Here is a 20,469-nt window from a genome sequence, read left to right on the forward strand (position 1 = left end):
ATAGCGAAATCGGATGAGTTCTTGTCTGGACTAATTACAAGCCTTACGTTGGTAGTTCCGTCTTATGTTAGTTCCCAAGTGTTGGACACTGCAGGGAATATTACTAGGTTATATATATTGTTGTGGGATATAACAGGTGCATGGTATGTGTATATTTGTTGGCGATAAGACCGGATATCATCATGTATCTATGTTTAGAGGCCAAGGACGCGGTAATCCAGTTAGTCCATCCAGTTGGTCCGTGTAGATCTTGGTGATGAATACATATGCACGAACTGAAATACATGCATGTATGAATTATCGTAAGCTGATCATATACGATATAGGTACATATAGTTGCAGGAATATCGAAGATTTCATGGAATTCTAAAATAACGTCATCTTTTTTCAATGGCTAATAGCAAAGTACATAAATACACTATGCCACATTTGCATCTTTGGTGACATAAACAAATCATTTTATATAATTTTCATAATAGCTGTAATCATAAATTCCGCTGTGAAAAAAAAAAAACTGCTTTAAAGGCTGAAGATTTACAGTAGCCCTATCAATGTGCCGGTAAACGTAACCCGTACATAAGTACCGGTATCGGATCCAACCACAATGGGGGTGATATGGTGAAAAGCAGGAATTGCTGAATCTGTGAAGGTCTTTTGGTGCGATGGTGTATGTTTAGCCTGATAGGCCAGCAGTTTATATCTCCATGGCAAAGTGTTCATTTCCCAAGGCTTCATAAACAACAATTATTCCAGCGATGAAATAAACGAAACACACATGTCTGATTCGTGCTTCATATTTTCAGCTTTTCCTTACAGGCCATACTTCTTCTTACTATTTAAAAGACTTTCAAATTGTCGGATTTTGATCACTTACCTTAGGTTAACACGACTGTCGTTTCCGACAAATGGCGGAAACTGTCGAGTTGAGGTAACCATGAGAATCACGTGACAATGTAAACAACACGAAGGACGAGTCGTCTGTCACAGTGTGAGTTCTTCATTGCGACGTGTTGGTGTTTTTATCTTCTTTTATTGACTTGCCATTTGTCTGCCTGGTGTCTTGTGTTGATGCTAACTCATTAATGTTTTTTTCAGGTATATTTACATGGTAAGGCCACGGATTATGTGCAGTGAAGCTGCCGTAACTGAGCAGGTGCTCCTTTGTTGTTGTTGTATGGGCTCTAGGCCTATATGTATGCTTTCGTTTTCATTTGATTTATTTATTTATTTGATTGGTGTTTTACGCCGTACTCAAGAATATTTCACTTATACGACGGCGGCCAGCATTATGGTGGGTGGAAACCGGGCAGAGCCCGGGGGAAACCCACGACCATCCGCAGGTTGCTGGCAGACCTTCCCACTTACGGCCGGAGAGGAAGCCAGCATGAGCTTGACTTGAACTCACAGCGACCGCATTGGTGAGAGGCTCCTGGGTCATTACGCTGCGCTAGTGCGCTAACCGACTGAGCCACGGAGGCCCTTCGTTTTCATTTGAGTAAGGAATATTATGTGCAAGAAACTATTAGGCCTGCTTAACATAAGTAAGATATTAAAAGTGAGAATAATTATCGAAGTTACTAATACAGACAACACACATGCTTCGTTGAGCGATCCCATCGCTATCGGAATAATCAAATAATGATACGTACAGATAACAGTGCCACTGAGTTGAGTTTGCATTAGCTCTGTTTGGCTGCGTTTAAGAATACTATCACAGCTCTGCCTTGATCCATAAGCAGACCTTGAACACCTTTATTCCTCCTTTTCTGGCTTCAGTACACTTCTGTTGGCCACCAAATGATGTCTGTTCGTACTCATGGTCGTCTTAGTCCGAGTACACTGACTCTCTGTTGAGAAATATTCTGATATGTCATATTCATGGGTGCTCAACCTACAGTCAGAGACGAGCAAGTTTGTCCGAATGTTGTGACACAAGTAACACCTCCATTAACCACTCCACCTACCTCTAGCTGTTTAAATCATCGTCGTAACATCTCCCCTTCCATTAGCCACAAAAATTTTTTTTTAATTACGCTTGGAGTTTGAATTTATCCAACTTCCACCAGTTTCATGCTTGTGAGGATTTACTAGAGATGATGCATGGGGACACCTAGCAGGAATCGATAGCTGAAATGACTGTGTGTATGTACAGACACATTATTTAACAGCCAACAGTAGTGTATTGAAGCCAGCACTGGGAGTATAGAGGTGTTCAAGATAAGCTTATGGATCAAGACAGGGCTGTGATAGTAAACATATTAACAGCCCCACAGAGCTAAGTTATGTGCCAAATTATAGTGTCATGTTTTCACTGGATGCTGATTATGTCATGATTAAATTGACAAAGTTTATATATGTTTTCACCTTTAACTTTGGACACAGTGTTATTAGGCTGCTCATTGGGTAGCAGTATGCAGTATTAGGCTGTATGACATTTGCAATAGTATTGTGAATCTGTTTAGGATAATTACTTGCTGGTTCAACAATCTCATGAATATGTCAATCTCTATGGACACTTTCTGTACCTTTCAATTATTTGCAAAGTTCAGGTGAATGCTTCACTGTCTCTAGACGTTATAATAAAATCATCAAAATGGATGGAACACACAGTCTGTGAGAAGAAATCTGTACAGGATTATATCCTGGTCTTAGCAAGAAATGGTGCAATATTCTATTCTGTCATTGTAAACTGTTAGACTCTGGACCACTGGGCTTACATAAATGTTCTTCACTTGCTTTCTTCACTGTCATCCAAACTAGTATGCTATTATACATAGTAAGGAATTGTGTGGAGTAGCTAGCCTACATGTACTGTCTGTCTAAGTCAGCTTCTGCCATTTGCTCCATCCTTTGATTATTGTTGCTTTATTAGTTAAATATTATTGTATATGATACACAGGTAAACGAAACTTAGAGGAGCAAAGGTCTGAGTTAGCTCTTAGTTCATCATCAAAGCCGTTTCTACATGTACATATAAAACATTAAAGTGGGTTTCTTGAATCATGTTTTCCATATCTAAAGCTCTTTTCCTTTACTACCAGCATGCGCAAATTTATTTTATTTAACTATTGATCCAAGATTACTTTTTATTAACTGTTGATGGCTGCATATCAAATATATTTTGAGGAATGGTAATTGAAAAATGTTTGATGTCTCATCACTTGCACTGTATTGCCACAAATCATCAAAGGTCTTTCTTTTTAAATGCATTCGATTCCCAAGAAAACTTGAAGAAATTTAAATTCATACAGAACAGTCATGTTGATAATTGTTTTGAATTTTTTTTTTAATTATTATTATTTTTTCTAATATAAATATTACTACTTCACATGATACTTTTTTCTCACTGTTAAGAATTTGTAGGTCCAGCAATGGTGTTTATACATGTACATGTAACAGAATTCAAAATTGCAAAATCCTCTTGTCCTTGAGATTTCACTATTTTGTCTCTCAGAGAGGTTTCAGCTAATTTGAATTGACCTTGTCTGTGCGATGTGTATATATATATATATATATATATATGTTGGAAATTTAAGTGAACTGATTACTTTGATTGGTACATGTATTGGTCTTTTATCTTTCCATGCCTATTGTGGTTGGCTTTTTCTCGGCTTAGACATCCTTGTTGGTGATAATATTATCTTCATGTGTTAATCTTAGTTATTTTCTTATTTGCAGTCATGGCAACCTGCATGCATATCCTGAGGGTAGCTGATGTGCGTGACAGCAACTCATGACACAATGAATCATTAACTACATTGTAGTTAAGGCAGTAAAATGGAGACAGAAAGTCGAGAGAGGAAGTTCAAGGAGGTTGAAAAGCTCGCTAAGCAAGGGGCTGAATTTGTGAAAGAAGGCAAGCTAAAGAAGGCACTCACAGTGTATGAATCAGCATATGGCTATACTGAGGACTTGGGCGATGAAAAGGCAAGAAGAGCATGTGCCTTTAATGTAGGTGCTGTGTATATTGCACTGGGATTTCCAGAGAAGGGCATTGAGATGCTAAGAGTAGCAGAGCGCTCTAGCCCTAACTCCCTCTGCTCCACGCCCTCTGGGGATCTGTATTTCAACTTGGGAGTGGCCAATGAAAGTCTACAAAATATGGAACAGGCCATCAACTTCTACAAGCAAGCTCTAGAGCTGTACGACAAAGAGGATGACTATCCCAACCAAGGAAGCATCTGTATTAAACTTGCACGCATCTACTCCCAGTTGAAGTATTTTGCTGATTCTGCCAACTACTATGGAAAGGCTGCCAGAGCTTTTGGAATTCACCAGGATCTGGGGAAGCAGGTGTCTTGCAAGTGCGAACAGGCCAATCAGCTGTTCAGTGACTCGAAACAAAATGAAGCTTTAGCACTAGCTGAAGACTGCCTCGAGAAGTGCTCGAAAATAAGTGGTGATCAGTACTTAGGTAAGGTTCAAGTAATTGACTGAAAACATGTATACATTCACATTTGAAGTCTACTGCCTACATTTCAGTTCTGATCTTGTTCCCTACAAACATAACTGTCAACTTAATGTTAAGAAAGATGACTTTTTCACCACACTGAAAAAGTTACATTAGAAGTCCATTGCCTAGAAGTATGCAATTTCCCTATAGCTAGTCTCCACGGCGCTTAAAGCTTTTCTTCAGTCTGTTAACACATTATGTGATATGTCTGCGCAGACATGTTTTTCTCTTTCTCTCTATTGCGCAGCAAATGTTTGTGAAACACCTGACCCATGATGGGTTCCAAATGGTTCTGTTGAAATAGACTTAAAAAATTAGTACAACGGAAAATTTGGTAAAAGAACATCAATGTCTTTTATGGTAACTGTTTTATGATTGCTTGGAAATATAAAGATAGTCTATGTGTTCCTAACTGCATAGTGACAGTGATCAGCAGAATAGTAGTTTTTAAATACCGAGGTTCAGTTGCAAGGTGTGGCCAGTTCTTGTAACAGCCGTTGACAACTGGATTTTTCATTGAGCTCACAATTTCCACCTAAGAGATTGACTTGTTTCTCCACCAGGTGGCATGAGCTTCTACAAATGACATAACATGTGTACTGTACTGTGGAGACTAGCTATAGGAACCTTGCATATCTCCAGAAATGGATTTCTGGTTACATGTACTACCTTGGGGTTGGTTTAGCAAAGCTTGGGCACTGTTACATATGATTTTAATCACTATGGTAATGGACTGCTTACAATACTAGTATCTATGGTAACAATTAACTAGTTGAGAACATTACAGTGCTGCAGAGGTTTTGTTGAACTAGATCCAGCAGTCTACAATCATTATAAAGAACATATAGATGTATCTGAGCCTCCCATGCGATTCGTGTTAACACAATGTTAAAATGCACCTATTCATCCAAAATTGCAGTGAAGTAAGGTGTTAATTCTTCAGCAATCAGTTGATTTAGATTTTCAACATTGAGTTAAAGGAATAGGCCGCACATTACTATGGGTAACTACAGATAATATGTAGTAACCAGTACAGGGGTGAGTAGTAACCAGTACAATGAGTAATAGCCAGTATAGAAATCAGTAGTGGGTGGGTAGTAACCAATACAGCAGTGAGTAGTAACCAGTACAACAATGAGTAGTAACCGGTACAACAATAAGTAGTAACAAGTACAAGAATAAATAGTTACCAGTACAACAATGAGTATAATATTCAGTTAATAACAGTGAGGCAAACCCAGTACAGCAATGAGTAGCACCAGTGGGCAATAACCAGTACAACAATGAGTAATGACCAACACAAAAATGAGGAATAACCAGTACAGCAATGAGTAATGACCAGCATAAAAATGAGGAATAGCCAGTACAGCAGTGAGTAATGACCAGCACAAAAATGAGGAATAGCCAGTACAGCAATGAGTAATGACCAGCACAAAAATGAGGAATAGCCAGTACAACAATGAGTAACGACCAGCACAAAAATGAGGAATAGCCAGTACAGCAATGAGTAATAACCAGCACAGCAATGAAGATTGAGGAATAACCAATACAACAATAATTAATAATTATAATATGTTTTATTTATTTTTGCCTGATGCTGGGAGTTCTATTGTTATATTTTAGAAAAGTGTTTTCAGGTCTTTTGTAGGGTCATATGATATCCACCGGAAGTGATATTTCATGGCTTTTATCTGCCATTAAACATTCATGAGGCAAAATTTTCAGGCAAATACAGTACATCTTTGTTCTTAAAATACAGGTTCTGACTTTTTAGAAACTTGGGCATTTTTTGAAAAATCAAATTATATCTAGGTGAATGTTCCTATGTCAGTATGTATAGTTACATGTATTACCAACTTTTATACTTTACAGGTTTCATGTACAATGACCTGGGGTTAATATTCACCCAGTGCAACATCTATGACAAAGCTGAGATGTGTTTTAACTTGGGCTTACAAGATAGCAGAAAACCTAATGGTGATGAGAAACAGCAGGCTGTTCTCTTACAGAACCTGGGGGCCATCTATAATTTTCTTGGAGACTACAGAAGATCTTTACAATTTCATGAGGAAGCAGCTACAAAATATGGTACACGTTCAATCCTTTTTTTGTGTTTAAAGATTATGGTAAGCTTTTAGATATATCATAAAGCTGAATATGTAGGATAATTCTTTTCCGTAAGCTTCCTTAAATCTAAGTTGGTCATTTAGAGTACATTTCATGAGAAGTTCATCTCCTAAGGCCTCACAATTACCCAGCATTTCAGCATTGCAGAATTTTAAATTAACTTGCATGCATACTAAAGTCTTTGGATAAATAATTTCAGCTAAACAGAAGAATCGCACTTGTCAAGGCCAATGTTTTTGTAACCAAGCTTTTGCGTACAGCCAGCTAAGGGACTATGAGTCTGCCTCTGAAGCTTTCTTACATGCCCTCCAGGCAGCAAAAGATTCAGGTAAGTAGGCACATTGACCCAGGAGCCTCTCACCATTCTGGTCGTTGTGAGTTCAAGTCCTCTCTGGCTGTATGTGAGATCATCTGCCAGCAACCTGCAGATGGTACTGGGTTTACCTGGGCTCTGCCCGGTTTTCTCCCACTATGATGCTGGCTGCTGTTGTGTAAGAGAACTGCTTTTGAGTATGGCGTAAAACACCAATCAAATAAATAAATAATTATGGATGCTTTGCAAAGGGTTTGCAGGCCATTGATTCATGTGGCAAAAAAGTTGCTTTTCTTGTAGATGATTGGCTCTTGATCAGCAGGGTCACATGCTTAGATCCAGCTTCACATGATGAACTAGCAAGTTTGTCATGTGCTTGACAATGGACATTGGGTTTTTTTTTCTTCCGAGGCTCTAAATGGATCCCTCCACTCATAAACTTGATTGCCATATTTCTGGTAAAAGTATTGTTGAGCCAAAAAAGGAAAAAGAAATAAGGTAAAATACTTTTTTTGAAATTATTTGTTCAAGTAGCGCTTTGCCATGCCAACGTATTGTGATGTGATTTTTTCTGCTTCAGATGATAAGCATTCCCGCTGGCAAATCCTGGAAGGCTTAGGTGTTGTCACATTTATTCAGGGCAACATCAACAAATCTATCAAGTTTTTAAAAGAAGCTTTGGCGGCTTTTAGCTGTACGGATGAGGTGAACAGTGGTGTTCAGGACAGGCTGGTGGCAAAGCTGAGTAAAGCACTGGAGGCCCAAGTCATGGCCAAAACAAGCCCAGGTACAAATATGGAAATTCTCATTGGTGATGTACAGCCCACTCAGATGGTAAGTATTCTCCATTATACATGCAATTTATAGAAGACAAAGAATAAGCACACTTGACACACCTCCAGCTGTGGGATAATGGTCATGTGACGGGTGTACTTGCTTGAAACTGTACCATCTAAGTTTATTTTAAAGGCAATAGAAGACAACCATGCAGACAGCACATTTGTAGACGAAATGAATCTTGTTTCAGTGAATCTAACTTATTTTCAAATATTAACTTACAGTCTGTCACTCTGTCTGTCTGTACTGTGTGTGTGAATGTTTGTTGTGCCATAATATTTGCACTTGAATGTTTTCTCACAGTTATAGTGTACCTATACAGTCATCCTTGACTATTGCCTTTGAATGGGGGTAATCCCTTTTACCTGGTTAGCCGGTAGGGAAATGTTTTTTTATGCTGGCTATTGAAAGACATAGAGATTTTAAAGAAAGTAACATTTAAAGAAAATCCATCAGAAGGGGAATAAAAACTTAAGTATGGCCCAGTTTTAGAGGATTACCCCCAACAAACATATTTTTTATAATAACCTAGTTGTCCCTATAACTAATGAATTGCTAATCTAAGTTTGTGTGAGAGTTTTCAGTCACTGACTCTAAATGAACTCTAAATGAATTGTTTGTGCTGAAATCTCATAAAATCCAAGGGTTTAAGGAGTAGGGATAACGCATTAGGAATGCAAATCACTTTATTCTATATGAGCATGGACGTCTTGATTATTGTTTATATTCATGCTTAACAAGGCAATTCTGCTTTAAAATTTATCAGGTACTTAAAAGACACATGAAGGAAAGGCAGATGGTTAATATTCCAATATCAGTTCATAACTATTGAGTTATACTTAAACCAAGTAGGGGCCTCCGTGGCTCAGTCGGTTAAAGCGCTAGTGCGGCGTAATGACCCAGGAGTCTCTCACCAATGCGGTTGCTGTGAGTTCAAGTCCAGGTCATGCTGGCCGTACATGAGGAGGTCTGTCAGCAACCTGCGGATGGTCGTGGGTTTCCCCCGGGCTCTGCCCGGTTTCCACCCACCATAATGCTGGCCGCCGTCGTATAAGTGAAATGTTCTTGAGTACGGCGTAAAACACCAATCAAATAAATAAATAAATAAACTTAAACCAAGTCACACCGATTTGTGTACCTGTAAAGCAACATGCCTTTCCCAAGAAAGCTGAATATAGATTATTGCATTCTTCTGTGTATTTACCACTGTCAGATTTGCTTATATGAAGTAACCTGCTCTTTTCATATACCCGTATATTTAAACCTGATCGAATGCACATTATTATACATTCTCTTACTTGAAAGTTGTTCTCAAAACTCTTCTTTTCTGTCCTCTTTGCATTTAAATTTCTGGCTAATGAATGTTAGACTGTTTCCTTTAATGACACCACCAAGACCTAAATCAGTCAATACAGTCTACACGTTGAAAGCATATCATGAATTCCTTTTTGAATTGATAACTCTGATAGCCATGGAGGTATGTGGTACAGGTTAACTATTAAAACTGCCCTGACGATGTTGTCATGAAATGTTCAGATTGTATACTTCATGTGCCTGAAATGGTCATTAGCAACAAGAAATATTATTAAGGTTAATATTTACACAAAATTTTAGTGTGCTTCTTATGTCATGACCAGACAGAACGGGCCATGCGATCTGAGACAGATTAGATGATAATTGAAGGTATTAAAGCAGAAATTGATTACATTTAGATTTCCTAGCCTGTGCAGTGACATTGGTACACTCACTATTGAAATAAGCAATAGTTTCCTTTAATGGCACCACCAAGCCTTAATCAGTTCATGCAGTCTTTGGACGTAATTGTCCTGATTGTGAAGGGTGCTATATTATGTGATTAATCACCCATCACATAAAATTTCTAGCACTCGTCACGCTAATGAGCCTTTTTAATTAACAAAGATTAGAGGAATAACTTCACAATGTAAATGCTTTCTTCAAGTTGACACAAGAAAACAAAGAGAAACATTTTTGTATACGTATATGTTGTGGGAATAAAAAAAATTCATCTAAATTCTGACAGGTGCTTCATAATAATTTAAAAATTTTAATAATAAAATTAAAAAACTGAACTGAAATTCATTCAAGTTTTCTGTGTTTTGTCAAAACCTTTGACCAAGGAGACAAAAAAACAGATAGAGAAATGGTTGAAAATACAGGCACATGTGTTAAATATCTGGTGTTTCAATTTTTGGTGAATTTCTTGAAATCAGCACTCCCATTATCAGTCCTCATAGATGGCACACTTTGTCTTCAAAATTATATATTCCTGGATCAGTTAAGTAAACTTAAAACACTTATCTTTCAGATAGTATACAACTGATATAGTAGGGTACAAGTTCAATAATTAGCATAAGTGAATAAGTTATACATGGCATTGACCATATACTTGTATGGTGTAAGAAAAACTCTTGCAATTGGTATCAGTTCGTAGCAGACAGTTGTTTCCATTCTCCAGTGGTAGGGCCAAAATATCTACAATTGCCAGTAGTATGCGCTAGTGGCACAGCTCTCACTAGATCTCTAGTCGAAACTGGCTTTGTGTGAGACTCCCTTTACACTGATAATTCTGACATAATTTCAAATGTGAAAGGATTCGGGGACACTTTAAGTGCTATAGCTTAACACAATTGGCAGATTTAATGCTGTAGTCTAACACTGGCAATTGGCAGATTTAATGCTATAGCGAAACACAGTTGACGGGCTTAATGCTATGGTCTATTAAACGTACATTTAATGCTGTAGTCTAACAAAAGGGACATTGTTAGTAGAAAACACTAAAACGAAAAACGAAATGCAAACATAATAGGAGTTACTACCAGTTTAAAAAGTAGCCCCACATTTGACATTTATCTGGAGGAATATTTTCCACAGATATGGACAAAAGCATTCACTTTTTGTAGAGTAGATACCTAAAAAAGCAGTGATCAAACTTTGCACACAGTAGGTAGCTGAAAGGACAGTGGTCAAACTTTGCACTTAGAAGATAGCTGGAATAGTACTGATCAGACTTTGCACACTACAGAAAGCTGGATTACGTGTGCTTGTTTTCCTGGTAGAATCACATTATGTCATTACACATCATGTGTGGGCATGTTTTCCTGGTGCCATCATAGATTCACAGTGTGTTTTCCTGGTACAATCACAGTATGTCATTACAGGTTTTATGTGTGGGCATGTTTTCCTGGTACAATCACAGTATGTCATTACAAGTTTATGAGTGGGCATGTTTTCCAGGTACAATCACAGTATGTCATTGCAGGTTTTATGTGTGGGCATGTTTTGCTGGTACAATCACAGTATGTCATTACATGTTTATGTGTGGGCATGTTTTGCTGGTACAATCACAGTATGTCATTACAAGTTTATGAGTGGGCATGTTTTCCTGGTACAATCACAGTATGTCATTACATGTTTATGTGTGGGCATGTTTTCCTGGTACAATTACAGTATGTCATTACATGTTTATGTGTGGGCATGTTTTGCTGGTACAATCACAGTATGTCATTACGTGTTTATGTGTGGGCATGTTTTCCTGGTACAATCACAGTATGTCATTACAGGTTTTATGTGTGGGCATGTTTTGCTGGTACAATCACAGTATGTCATTACATTTTTATGTGTGGGCATGTTTTGCTGGTACAATCACAGTATGTCATTACAGGTTTATGAGTGGGCATGTTTTCCTGGTACAATCACAGTATGTCATTACAGGTTTATGTGTTGGCATGTTTTGCTGGTACAATTACAGTATGTCATTACATGTTTATGTGTGGGCATGTTTTGCTGGTACAATCACAGTATGTCATTACACGTTTGTGTGTGGGCATGTTTTGCTGGTACAATCACAGTATGTTATTACGTGTTTATGTGTGGGCATGTTTTGCTGGTACAATCACAGTATGTTATTACGTGTTTATGTGTGGGCATGTTTTGCTGGTACAATCACAGTATGTCATTACACGTTATGTGTGTATGTTTTCCTGGTACAATCACAGTATGTTATTACATGTTTATGTGTGGGCATGTTTTCCACTGTAGCTGACTGCATCTTTTGAGGACAAGCGACTAAGGACCAGCGGTTCAATTCCAATGCAGGGTATGGCAGCAGCAGGGTCACAGCAGCTTGTGAATGGCAGGTAATCCTTGACAGTCTTACATTCTTACTGCAACATCTTCTACATCAGGCATACAATTGTAGAGAAGTTCTCAGAAGATTCTGATGGAAGGAAATTGAGCCCTGGCTGGTTTAGATGATGAAAGCACTGCAAGTCCCTTGATGAATGAAGTTAGGGTGTCCAAATCTGAGCACTCACTGTTTTGGTTTTAGGTCAGGAGGTTTGTCAGCTAACTGACAAAAGTCGATGGTTTACTCTGGGAACTTTGGTTTTCTCCAACCATAATCTGACCACTGTCATATGTTAAAGTGAAAAAGATTTGATCATGGTGTTTAACACCAATTAAATCAGAAGGAAACTGAGGTGGGACAAAAAATCAATGGAGGAAACTACTAAAGATAGTTTTTACAATAAACATACTTGTAAAAAACTTGAATCTGTCTTATTATCTGATTTTGACACCAAACTCAAATATATTTTGTGGGTGGAAGAAAAATGACAGAGACTAATTTAAACACCCATTCTATTCCCTACGCACCTCTTGGAAACATCTGACCTCTGCCAAACAAACATACTGAAATATGTTTGTGCACTGACCTCCAGTCATTAACATGACAGTTTTTGTCCTAAACCAGATATTTCTTAATTTATTTGTATTATTAAATGAGTTGCTTATTGTGGCGAATGTGGCAGGGTTGTTGCTACACGGCCTGGCTCTCGGAGGTTTCAAACGGTGCCAAGGGGTCTGTCTCTGGAGAGCTTTGGGGAGCGGGTCTTCAGACATGAGGGGGTCGTGTGGGGCCAGGATGATTTGTCACAACCTGGGCAGGACGTGGGACAACATAATGGAACATTTGTCCAAGATGTTCACATCTCCAAATATGAGGAAGCCATAAGGTACATGTGTATGTTGTCAGTGTTGAGGTGTCCTGCTTGTGGTTATCTATCCCTGATGTCAGACATAAATCCCCAAGCATCCAGCAGGTTTGCAGCATAGAAGCTGATTTATGTTTAAATGATAAATGTATGTTATGTTATGACTAGAGTCTTACCTACATGTCTCAGAAGGCCATATCATTTGGCACATTTAATGGGCAAAGTTGTGATGCTCCATTTGATGATAACCCAGAATTCCACTATCTTAAAACATTAGTAAAGGTATTTATAGTTACTTTTTTCAAAGATCTGTCTGATGTTTTTTTTTAATTTGATCTGTCTCTTTCTAGTTTAAAACAGTAAATAATTCAATATTATGGGAATTACCCACACTTGATGTATCAGAAGATTCAAACCATACAATGTGATTGTGTTACCTTCAGATCATATAGAAGGCCCTGATCAGTATTTACATTAGAGTATTGTAAGACATAGCATTTTAATAAAACGTTTTTGTCCATCATTCTTATTGCAGAAAAAGGGAAAGGGAAGAGGTCAGTGATGAGGAAACAGTTAATGATGAAGAGTCATATAGTAGTGAAGAAGACAGTGATGAAGAATGGGACAGTGAAGAATATGAATCATCAAGTGAAGAATATTCAACTGAAGACAGTGACTACAGTGCACAGAAGGGAGGTAAACCAGACCAGGGCATTCTTGTCAAGCCGTCTACATCCCAAGATAGCCGAGACAGATCATCAAATGCCAGGTAAAACTGTTATTTCTGCTGAAACAGATGCTGAAATTCCCTGAAGGAGAAGAAATCGTGAAAATGGTGCTGTGAAAATCTCTTTGTAAATATGGTCATTGAGATGTCTTTTTATTCTTTATGGAGAAAAGAGCATTTGGAATTATTTTTTAAACCCTCTCCAATATAAACAGGCTGTTAAAGATGCATTTTACACCTGAATTAAGCTGCTGTAATATAGCTATATAGGATATTAATGTCAACTACCAACATTGCCTCTATTTTCACAGAACATGCAAAACAAATTTCTTGAGAAATAGAAAAACAATCTTTATGAACTTTACACCACCTCACAAGAAATAAAGCCAGTAATATTTAAAAAATTTGTGTAAGAGAGTCATAATAGGGGTGTTTTCTTTGGGGTCCACTATCTGTATTTTCTTCATTTTTGTTGCCAAAGAGGTGTAAGTTTCAAGAAGAATGGCATGCCAGACAAGATACATGAGCCTGTACAAGGTGAGAGAATTTCCAGCGGTCAGATTGGGTCTACGCCATTACAAGAGAATAAGGAAGATTCCATCCAAGAGACAGAGGCAACAATCCAGCCAGGTTTGTTTATTATGCCCAGATTTAGACATAGGCTAGACTGTTACTTTGTGAGTTGGTCTAATCTACCTTTATGTGCAGGTCAATGTTTTCTCCATAATGGCAGAACAGGGTGGGCGGGGGAGTGAGGGTGAGAGGATGGAGTTATTTTGCAAATGCCTTGAGCAGGATCTAGTTTGATCTGTGAGTCAATTCTAAGATGTATTAAAGCATAAATATTCTGTTCATATGACATAGTTTATCCTTAAAAAAGAGACATATATGAAGAGAAGATGGGCACGGAACTGTGTCTATGCAATCTAATGAAGGGGCAAAGAGGATTTCCTTTTTGCTGACAGTCTGTCTGCTGATCTTGTCTGCGTAGGAGTTGGTGACGGGAATCTGAAACTGCTTCCATTCACACTCAAGTTCAGCACTGTCATATTAGTTTGCTTGTGTAGTCTAGCTTAGTCTTCACATATAAACAGAAAATCTTGTCATCATGGCTCTAGGCAAGTATATTGCATGGTTGGACTTGTAACAACCTATCTGGATCATGCTTTTCTACTGTCTTTTGTCATAGGCTATATAATATATCTTCCCGAAGACACACCCACTGAGAGAGTTTCATATGCACATGTCCGTGCTCTTCAGTAAAGTGGATGTATTGGCTAACTCAGATATTTGGACTAATAAAGTTCAGAATGGTCTTACAGTTACTCATATTTTAAGTTGTGTTTCAATGTTGGAAATAATTAAGAAATGAGTAGAGATGGAGAAGTGAACAAAAGTATTCAGAAGGTACATCTGACAAGATTGAACAATCGCAGTTATCCGTGAATTTCTTTGTTTTGAATCAGAATCAGCTCAGATGAGCTCAATTAGAGGAATACCAAATGATATCAAGGCAGCAGATGAAACTGAGGAATCAGGAGCTCTTCATATAACTACTGAAAATAAAACTGTGCAGGAAACATTTGTTGGGCATGGAATAGCTGACAAGGGTCAATTAGCAGATGACAGTGATGACAGGCCAGTGATTGAAGCTGCATTGATTGGAGGAATTAATGGTGACAGATCATTCCCCCAGTCTGCTGTTGTGAAGGAAGGAACAGTTGCTGAACACAGCTCAGCAGATGAAACCTCAGAATACCGTGATGAGGATACAACGGACGAGGAAGACATCACTCACAGGGTGTCAGGACATGACCCAGCGTTGCCCATTGACTCAGCCCCGAGGACGCTCCTTGGGACGTATGAAGTCCCTGTTCTGAAAGGAAAAGCTGGTGACCATCGACCAACACAGAATTTCTCTCCCGATTATGCAGAGATAGACTTCACTGCCTCGGGGAGGCCGATCAGCGGGTCGACGCCACGCAGCTCTGCATCAGGAGAACGTGCACAGACCAGTAACTTCTTCCACTCAGACGATGAAGGTGAAATGAAAGGTTTGTTTATTGCATTATAAATTAATTTTTCTTGTCCTTCCAATGTAAACCAGACGGTTCCCCCACCTCTAAGTGAAACATACATGTGCTCCATATCAAAGGTGTAGCAGATCACCTAAATATTTTTGAACTTTTTCTTCAAATAATCACCTCGTTCTGCGAACTGTAGTACAGAAGGGTGATTAAGGGGAGTCCTGTAGGTTGCGGCAGTGTAAAGTAAAAGACCGTCTGTCAGTTCCTACTGTAATGTTGTTCTGTGTTTAATGTACTGTCAATATGGTGAGCTGTGAAAATGAATGTTTGACATGGATAAAATGGCATCAAAGTCTTACTACTGGGTCCCGATCAGGGCTGATTTATTGTACATATATATATATATATATAATCTACAACACCCGTTTGTTACCTGTACAAGTTGGTGCCCAGCCTGTACTGTGTGAGGAAGAGGAGGAGGAGGAGGGCCTGTACGAGTCTATCCACCCAAGGGAAGAGGGGGAAGGTGTAGCACAGCTCCCACGTGGCCATCGGTAAGGCTTCTTCTCGACTGGGCCACTGTTTCTGCACAGTGGACAAGATCTGGCCTCAATAGCATAACTACTAGTACAAATCCTGATTTTCTGTCGGAACATCTACTTGTGAGAAAAAGATTTTTTTAATTATTTGGTGCTTACATCATACTTAAGAAACCTGCAGATGGCCTTGAGTTTCTCACAGGCCTTATTCAGTTTCCTCCCATCAATTGTCCTGGTAGATATTGGTTAAGTGAAATATTCTTGAGTACTTAATAAAACACCAATCAGATAAACAAATAAATAAATAAAGACACTTAAGAATATTTCACTTATTTAATGGAAAAAGGAAAAAAAAAAAAAACCCTAAAATCATGTTTGCCCCCCAAAAAGAAGAATTTTGTACTATTTTTTGTAAGAAAGTAGGTCTTTACAGAACAGTCATGACAGGATACATTTATTTTGCTTGGCTGAAACAAACAAATTATGTAGTTGGTCCCTGAACTCTTCAATGGCAGGAGGTAAAATTGCATAATGCTCACTACTAGAGCTCTGTATTCACCATGCTCCAATCCAACAGATGGTAATTTAATTGTGTGCATAACCAAACCACTGACACAAAAGCAAGTTGGAACTTGTCATTAAATTATTGTTCACACAGTTCAGTTGTCCTACTAATTGAATGAAATTAGGGCGTGCTCTATTTCATGCCAGTGGCATTCAACAAATCACATCTAAACGCAGCTTACGTAATATGTCTTCTTCTATTTTCATTCTGCGTCAAATTTGACTTGTCAAATTTTGACATACTTTACCTTGTTATTGGGGTTTATGGAAAGTGACTCTAACATTGGAATTGTGATGTTACTAGTTGACCAGTAAACACATGTGATATCTCTGTGTGTTGTAGTGAACAATTGCTGTACCAGGAACATCAGAAACAGTTGGCTCAGGAGGCAGAGAAAAAACCAGAGGAAAAATCTCGCTCGAGGATGTGTACAGTGATGTAGTTAGCATACCGTCAACTCGTCGGATAGGAGGAATAATAAGTAAGGACTCACATTCTAGTATTTACATGTACTCAGATATGCAGTTTTATTACACCTGAAACTTCCTAATTCAGGAGAAACCACACCGCAGCATGTATGTAATGGGAGACTCGAGAACAATTACACAAAAGGTGCAAATGACAGTAGAGCGCATTGTTTCTTCTGTGACGTTGCTGAGCGTGTGTACTTTATATATGTTTTATGAGCACACATACACTGATAATAATAAAAATAATGAAAGAAATAACAATTGAGTTCATAGCTTTGGACCATCTTGTTACAGGAGGGAAGGAGTTTTAAGAGTTCCCCATTATATACTATTTCATTTGAAACATTTTAATTTACAAAAGACCTCATTCCAGCATTTGTTCAGTTTGTATGTGGTTAATTGTTTGGTTAAATATATTAGGAGAAATCACATTCAAGTATTTGTGGACTTTTTAATATGTATTTGTTTTACAGTTATGTAGTACGCTGTTTCACACCTCACACATCTCAGTTCTACAATTCTTTCATTTCTGCACTCTTGTGTCAATTTTACACTTCATTGTAGTGAAATTATGTAATGTACTTTTTTCACTTTGATGAGGAAGTTGGGAAATACACTGCACAATTCAGTTCTCATGCATATTTCTTGTGTGATAATACTGATGTATGAAATGATGTAATTGATGAGGTCCAAGCTGTACAACTCAGTTAGAGCAGCAGTTAATGGACTGCTGATCTTGCACCTGATTGGCTGAAAAAAACTTGTACATGCCCTGGCAGTGATTCATAGTTATGGTCTCTTTTGCGAGCGTGAATAATATTGACGAATGCTGAAGTGTAAATAAAATGACTGTGGTAGACAGTATGAAAATGAAAAGGACAATAACCTTTTAGGGGGTATTTCACATGCAGATGACTCTAATGGTGCTGTCATTTTGTATGGCACTGCAGAAAAGAAAGACAAATTCTGATTACCAGTAGCTAAAATTCTTGGGGAAGTCAATATCATATTATATTTATGAACCATCATACAACAGAATGTAAAAAGAGGCTGTCTTATCATGTAACTTAATAAAAGAAAATGTCAGTTATTGTGTCACTTCTATGAACAATTGATGCTCTGTTGTTGTTTTTTTTGGGGGGGGGAGGGGGGGGTAACAATATCAGAAGCAGGACAGTTGTATGTTCCTGCAGTAGATAGAGTAATGTGTTCAGAGAACTTGTGAACACTTACACGTGTGTTAATGCTACAGCCTCACAATATTTTGACCACATCTGAAACTGACGCAGAGAACATTTCCTGTTGGTCGAGTTAATTTTTCCTGTTATACTGGAAAATTGATACTGGAAAGGTCATTTGATCACAGATTTGAAATGTGTAACTAATACTTTAACCTAATGTTAGTTTGAGGTTTTCAGGTAAAAGAAATTTATGCCTTGACAATTTAGTTGTCAGCAAAAACTACTGATGTATGTCAGTTGATTTCATTTCTCATGTCAAAACGGCATCTGTGAAGGAATAATTTTATTTTTAACTTTTGTTTTTATCTCTTTTGATGTACAAGTATGTAATTGTACTCTAATTTATTTTCAACATGTCACCATGCATTGAATGACACAATTATAACCAGAGTTCGTACACAGTAAAGATTTCCTTGCGTTTTCAAGGCTTTTCCAGACTTGAAATTCACATTTTCCAGTCTTCTTGGCAAAAAATAATCAGGGCTTAATGCAAGATTGAATCAATGTGACCTTAATTTGCTGAACTTTTTGGTTTCTCTTTTTTTCACATATACACACCAGTGTACATTGCATCATTCAGTTTCACATGTGTTGAAAAGCAGACTTCCCCAAGAAAATGTCAGCATACTATGACTGCTTAGGCCCACATACAAACACCCTGATTTTCCTCACAATTCAAGGCCTGGAAAAGTTACTTTTAAATTCTAGGCTCTTTTCAAGGCTTTGTATGAACCTTGTATAACATTCTCCAGATCAGTCTGCAGTTAACATTAAAGTCAATGTTGTCTTTCAATATTTATTGTGAAAAGCTGAGTGTCAATCTGACCACTTTTTGAAGATAGTAATGACTTAAGCCCAGAATCCACTGACAAGTATCCATTAACAAATGGTAATGATGGTAATGTGTGCATGGAATTTATGACTGAAGTATGGTATTATTAAAACATTCATTGTTCATCAGTTTTATGATGTACATGATTTTATTGATATTCTGCAATGGGTTTATCTCTTTATATATATATATATATATATATATATATATATAAAGTCCTTTTATGAGCATAATGAAAATGTTCATACACAGAACTTGTATTACATTCCATATTATTTATTGGACTTAATTTGGGAATATGATGGAAATCAGACCAAAATATTTCCTTATGAAGTGAGTGGTTCTTTTAAAACAGGTCCTTTCATAATCTTGACACAGTAACAGTACGAAAGTGCCATCAGTTTTTCTATTTTATACGTCACGTTATCAAAATTGACAGTGCCTGTTTCTACTTTGTGACTTCAGCTTCTATATTGGAAACATTTATTGCATTTGCTATTACTATATATCAACATGTATCTATGTATTTTGTTGATCTGTGATATTAGTGAGAATTAAAGATGTTTTGTATGTAAAGTTTGCCAGATGCATTTGTGTTTATTTTTTTCAAAGAGAACATGTTTATCTCCTGTAGCATGTGCCGCTGGAAACTGGGTCAAGATTGAATGCTTATTTCCAAGATCTATCCAGTAGGATTTCCTTTAGCTTTCACATAGGGCAATATATGATAGCAGGTGTTCATGTGACGTGGACGTGGTGTTCAAGTGACATACTAACTTTGCAGAAAAAACTGCCACTAGAAGGCTGTTTCTGTTACACCTATTCCCAGAAGGTGGATCTGGACATTCGTGTTATCTCACTTTTAACGTTACATATATAAGGTCGAAAACTCAAGAAGACGAAAGTCTGAAGCTTGAAAAAAACATTGCACTTTTCCGGTTTATACCGTTTATGCATGTAAAAGCTGAGGGCACTAGATGTACAAGCCGTAGCTTTTTTTGATACACCAACCCTAACATTTACCTTAACACTGATTCTAATACACCATACACTATGTAGTGAATTTAGTAATTTACATCAGTGATGGAAAATCTCTCTCATGTTATTGTACTTTACATGTATGCAATACCTGAGCTCAGTACAATATTTCTTGGAGATACCACCACAAACATTTACCTTAACATTACTTTTACTCAAATTTTTACTGGCCGTGTACTATAAGTGTAGCAGACTCGGAGACCAAATAAATAGTCACACAGGGAATGAAAATACCTCCCCTCCAATGATAGCAACATACACGACAAAACCACAAAATTCATGGAATGG

At 37.7% G+C, this 20,469-nt stretch overlaps 1 protein-coding gene across 2 annotated transcripts; it reads left to right on the forward strand.

Moving 5' to 3' along the window:
- Positions 1-957: 957 nt before the first annotated feature.
- Positions 958-18,182, forward strand: LOC135472807 (uncharacterized). Of its 2 annotated transcripts, XM_064752488.1 has the most exons (12): positions 958-988; positions 3,679-4,414; positions 6,326-6,541; positions 6,780-6,908; positions 7,474-7,727; positions 11,790-11,887; positions 12,560-12,763; positions 13,278-13,511; positions 13,951-14,099; positions 14,936-15,523; positions 15,939-16,050; positions 16,943-18,182. In XM_064752488.1, exons 2-12 carry the CDS (start codon positions 3,778-3,780, stop codon positions 17,040-17,042), a joined length of 2,721 nt encoding a protein of 906 aa, XP_064608558.1. In that variant the 5' UTR covers positions 958-988; positions 3,679-3,777; the 3' UTR covers positions 17,043-18,182. The 2 variants fall into 2 exon arrangements, with proteins under 2 accessions (XP_064608558.1, XP_064608559.1); XM_064752489.1 differs by lacking the exon at positions 958-988 and having other exon boundaries at positions 3,607-4,414.
- Positions 18,183-20,469: the final 2,287 nt, after the last annotated feature.

This window comes from Liolophura sinensis, chromosome 8 (genome assembly GCF_032854445.1).
Source record: "Liolophura sinensis isolate JHLJ2023 chromosome 8, CUHK_Ljap_v2, whole genome shotgun sequence".
Lineage (NCBI taxonomy): Eukaryota > Metazoa > Mollusca > Polyplacophora > Chitonida > Chitonidae > Liolophura > Liolophura sinensis.

Coding starts and splice junctions, on each gene's coding strand:
- LOC135472807 (XM_064752488.1), top strand. CDS start 3,778: ATGGAGACAGAAAGTCGAGAGAGGAAGTTCAAGGAGGTTGAAAAGCTC. Junction 13,512..13,950: donor GACAGATCATCAAATGCCAG/GTAAAACTGTTA, acceptor TTGTTGCCAAAG/AGGTGTAAGTTTCAAGAAGA. Junction 14,100..14,935: donor AGAGGCAACAATCCAGCCAG/GTTTGTTTATTA, acceptor GTTTTGAATCAG/AATCAGCTCAGATGAGCTCA.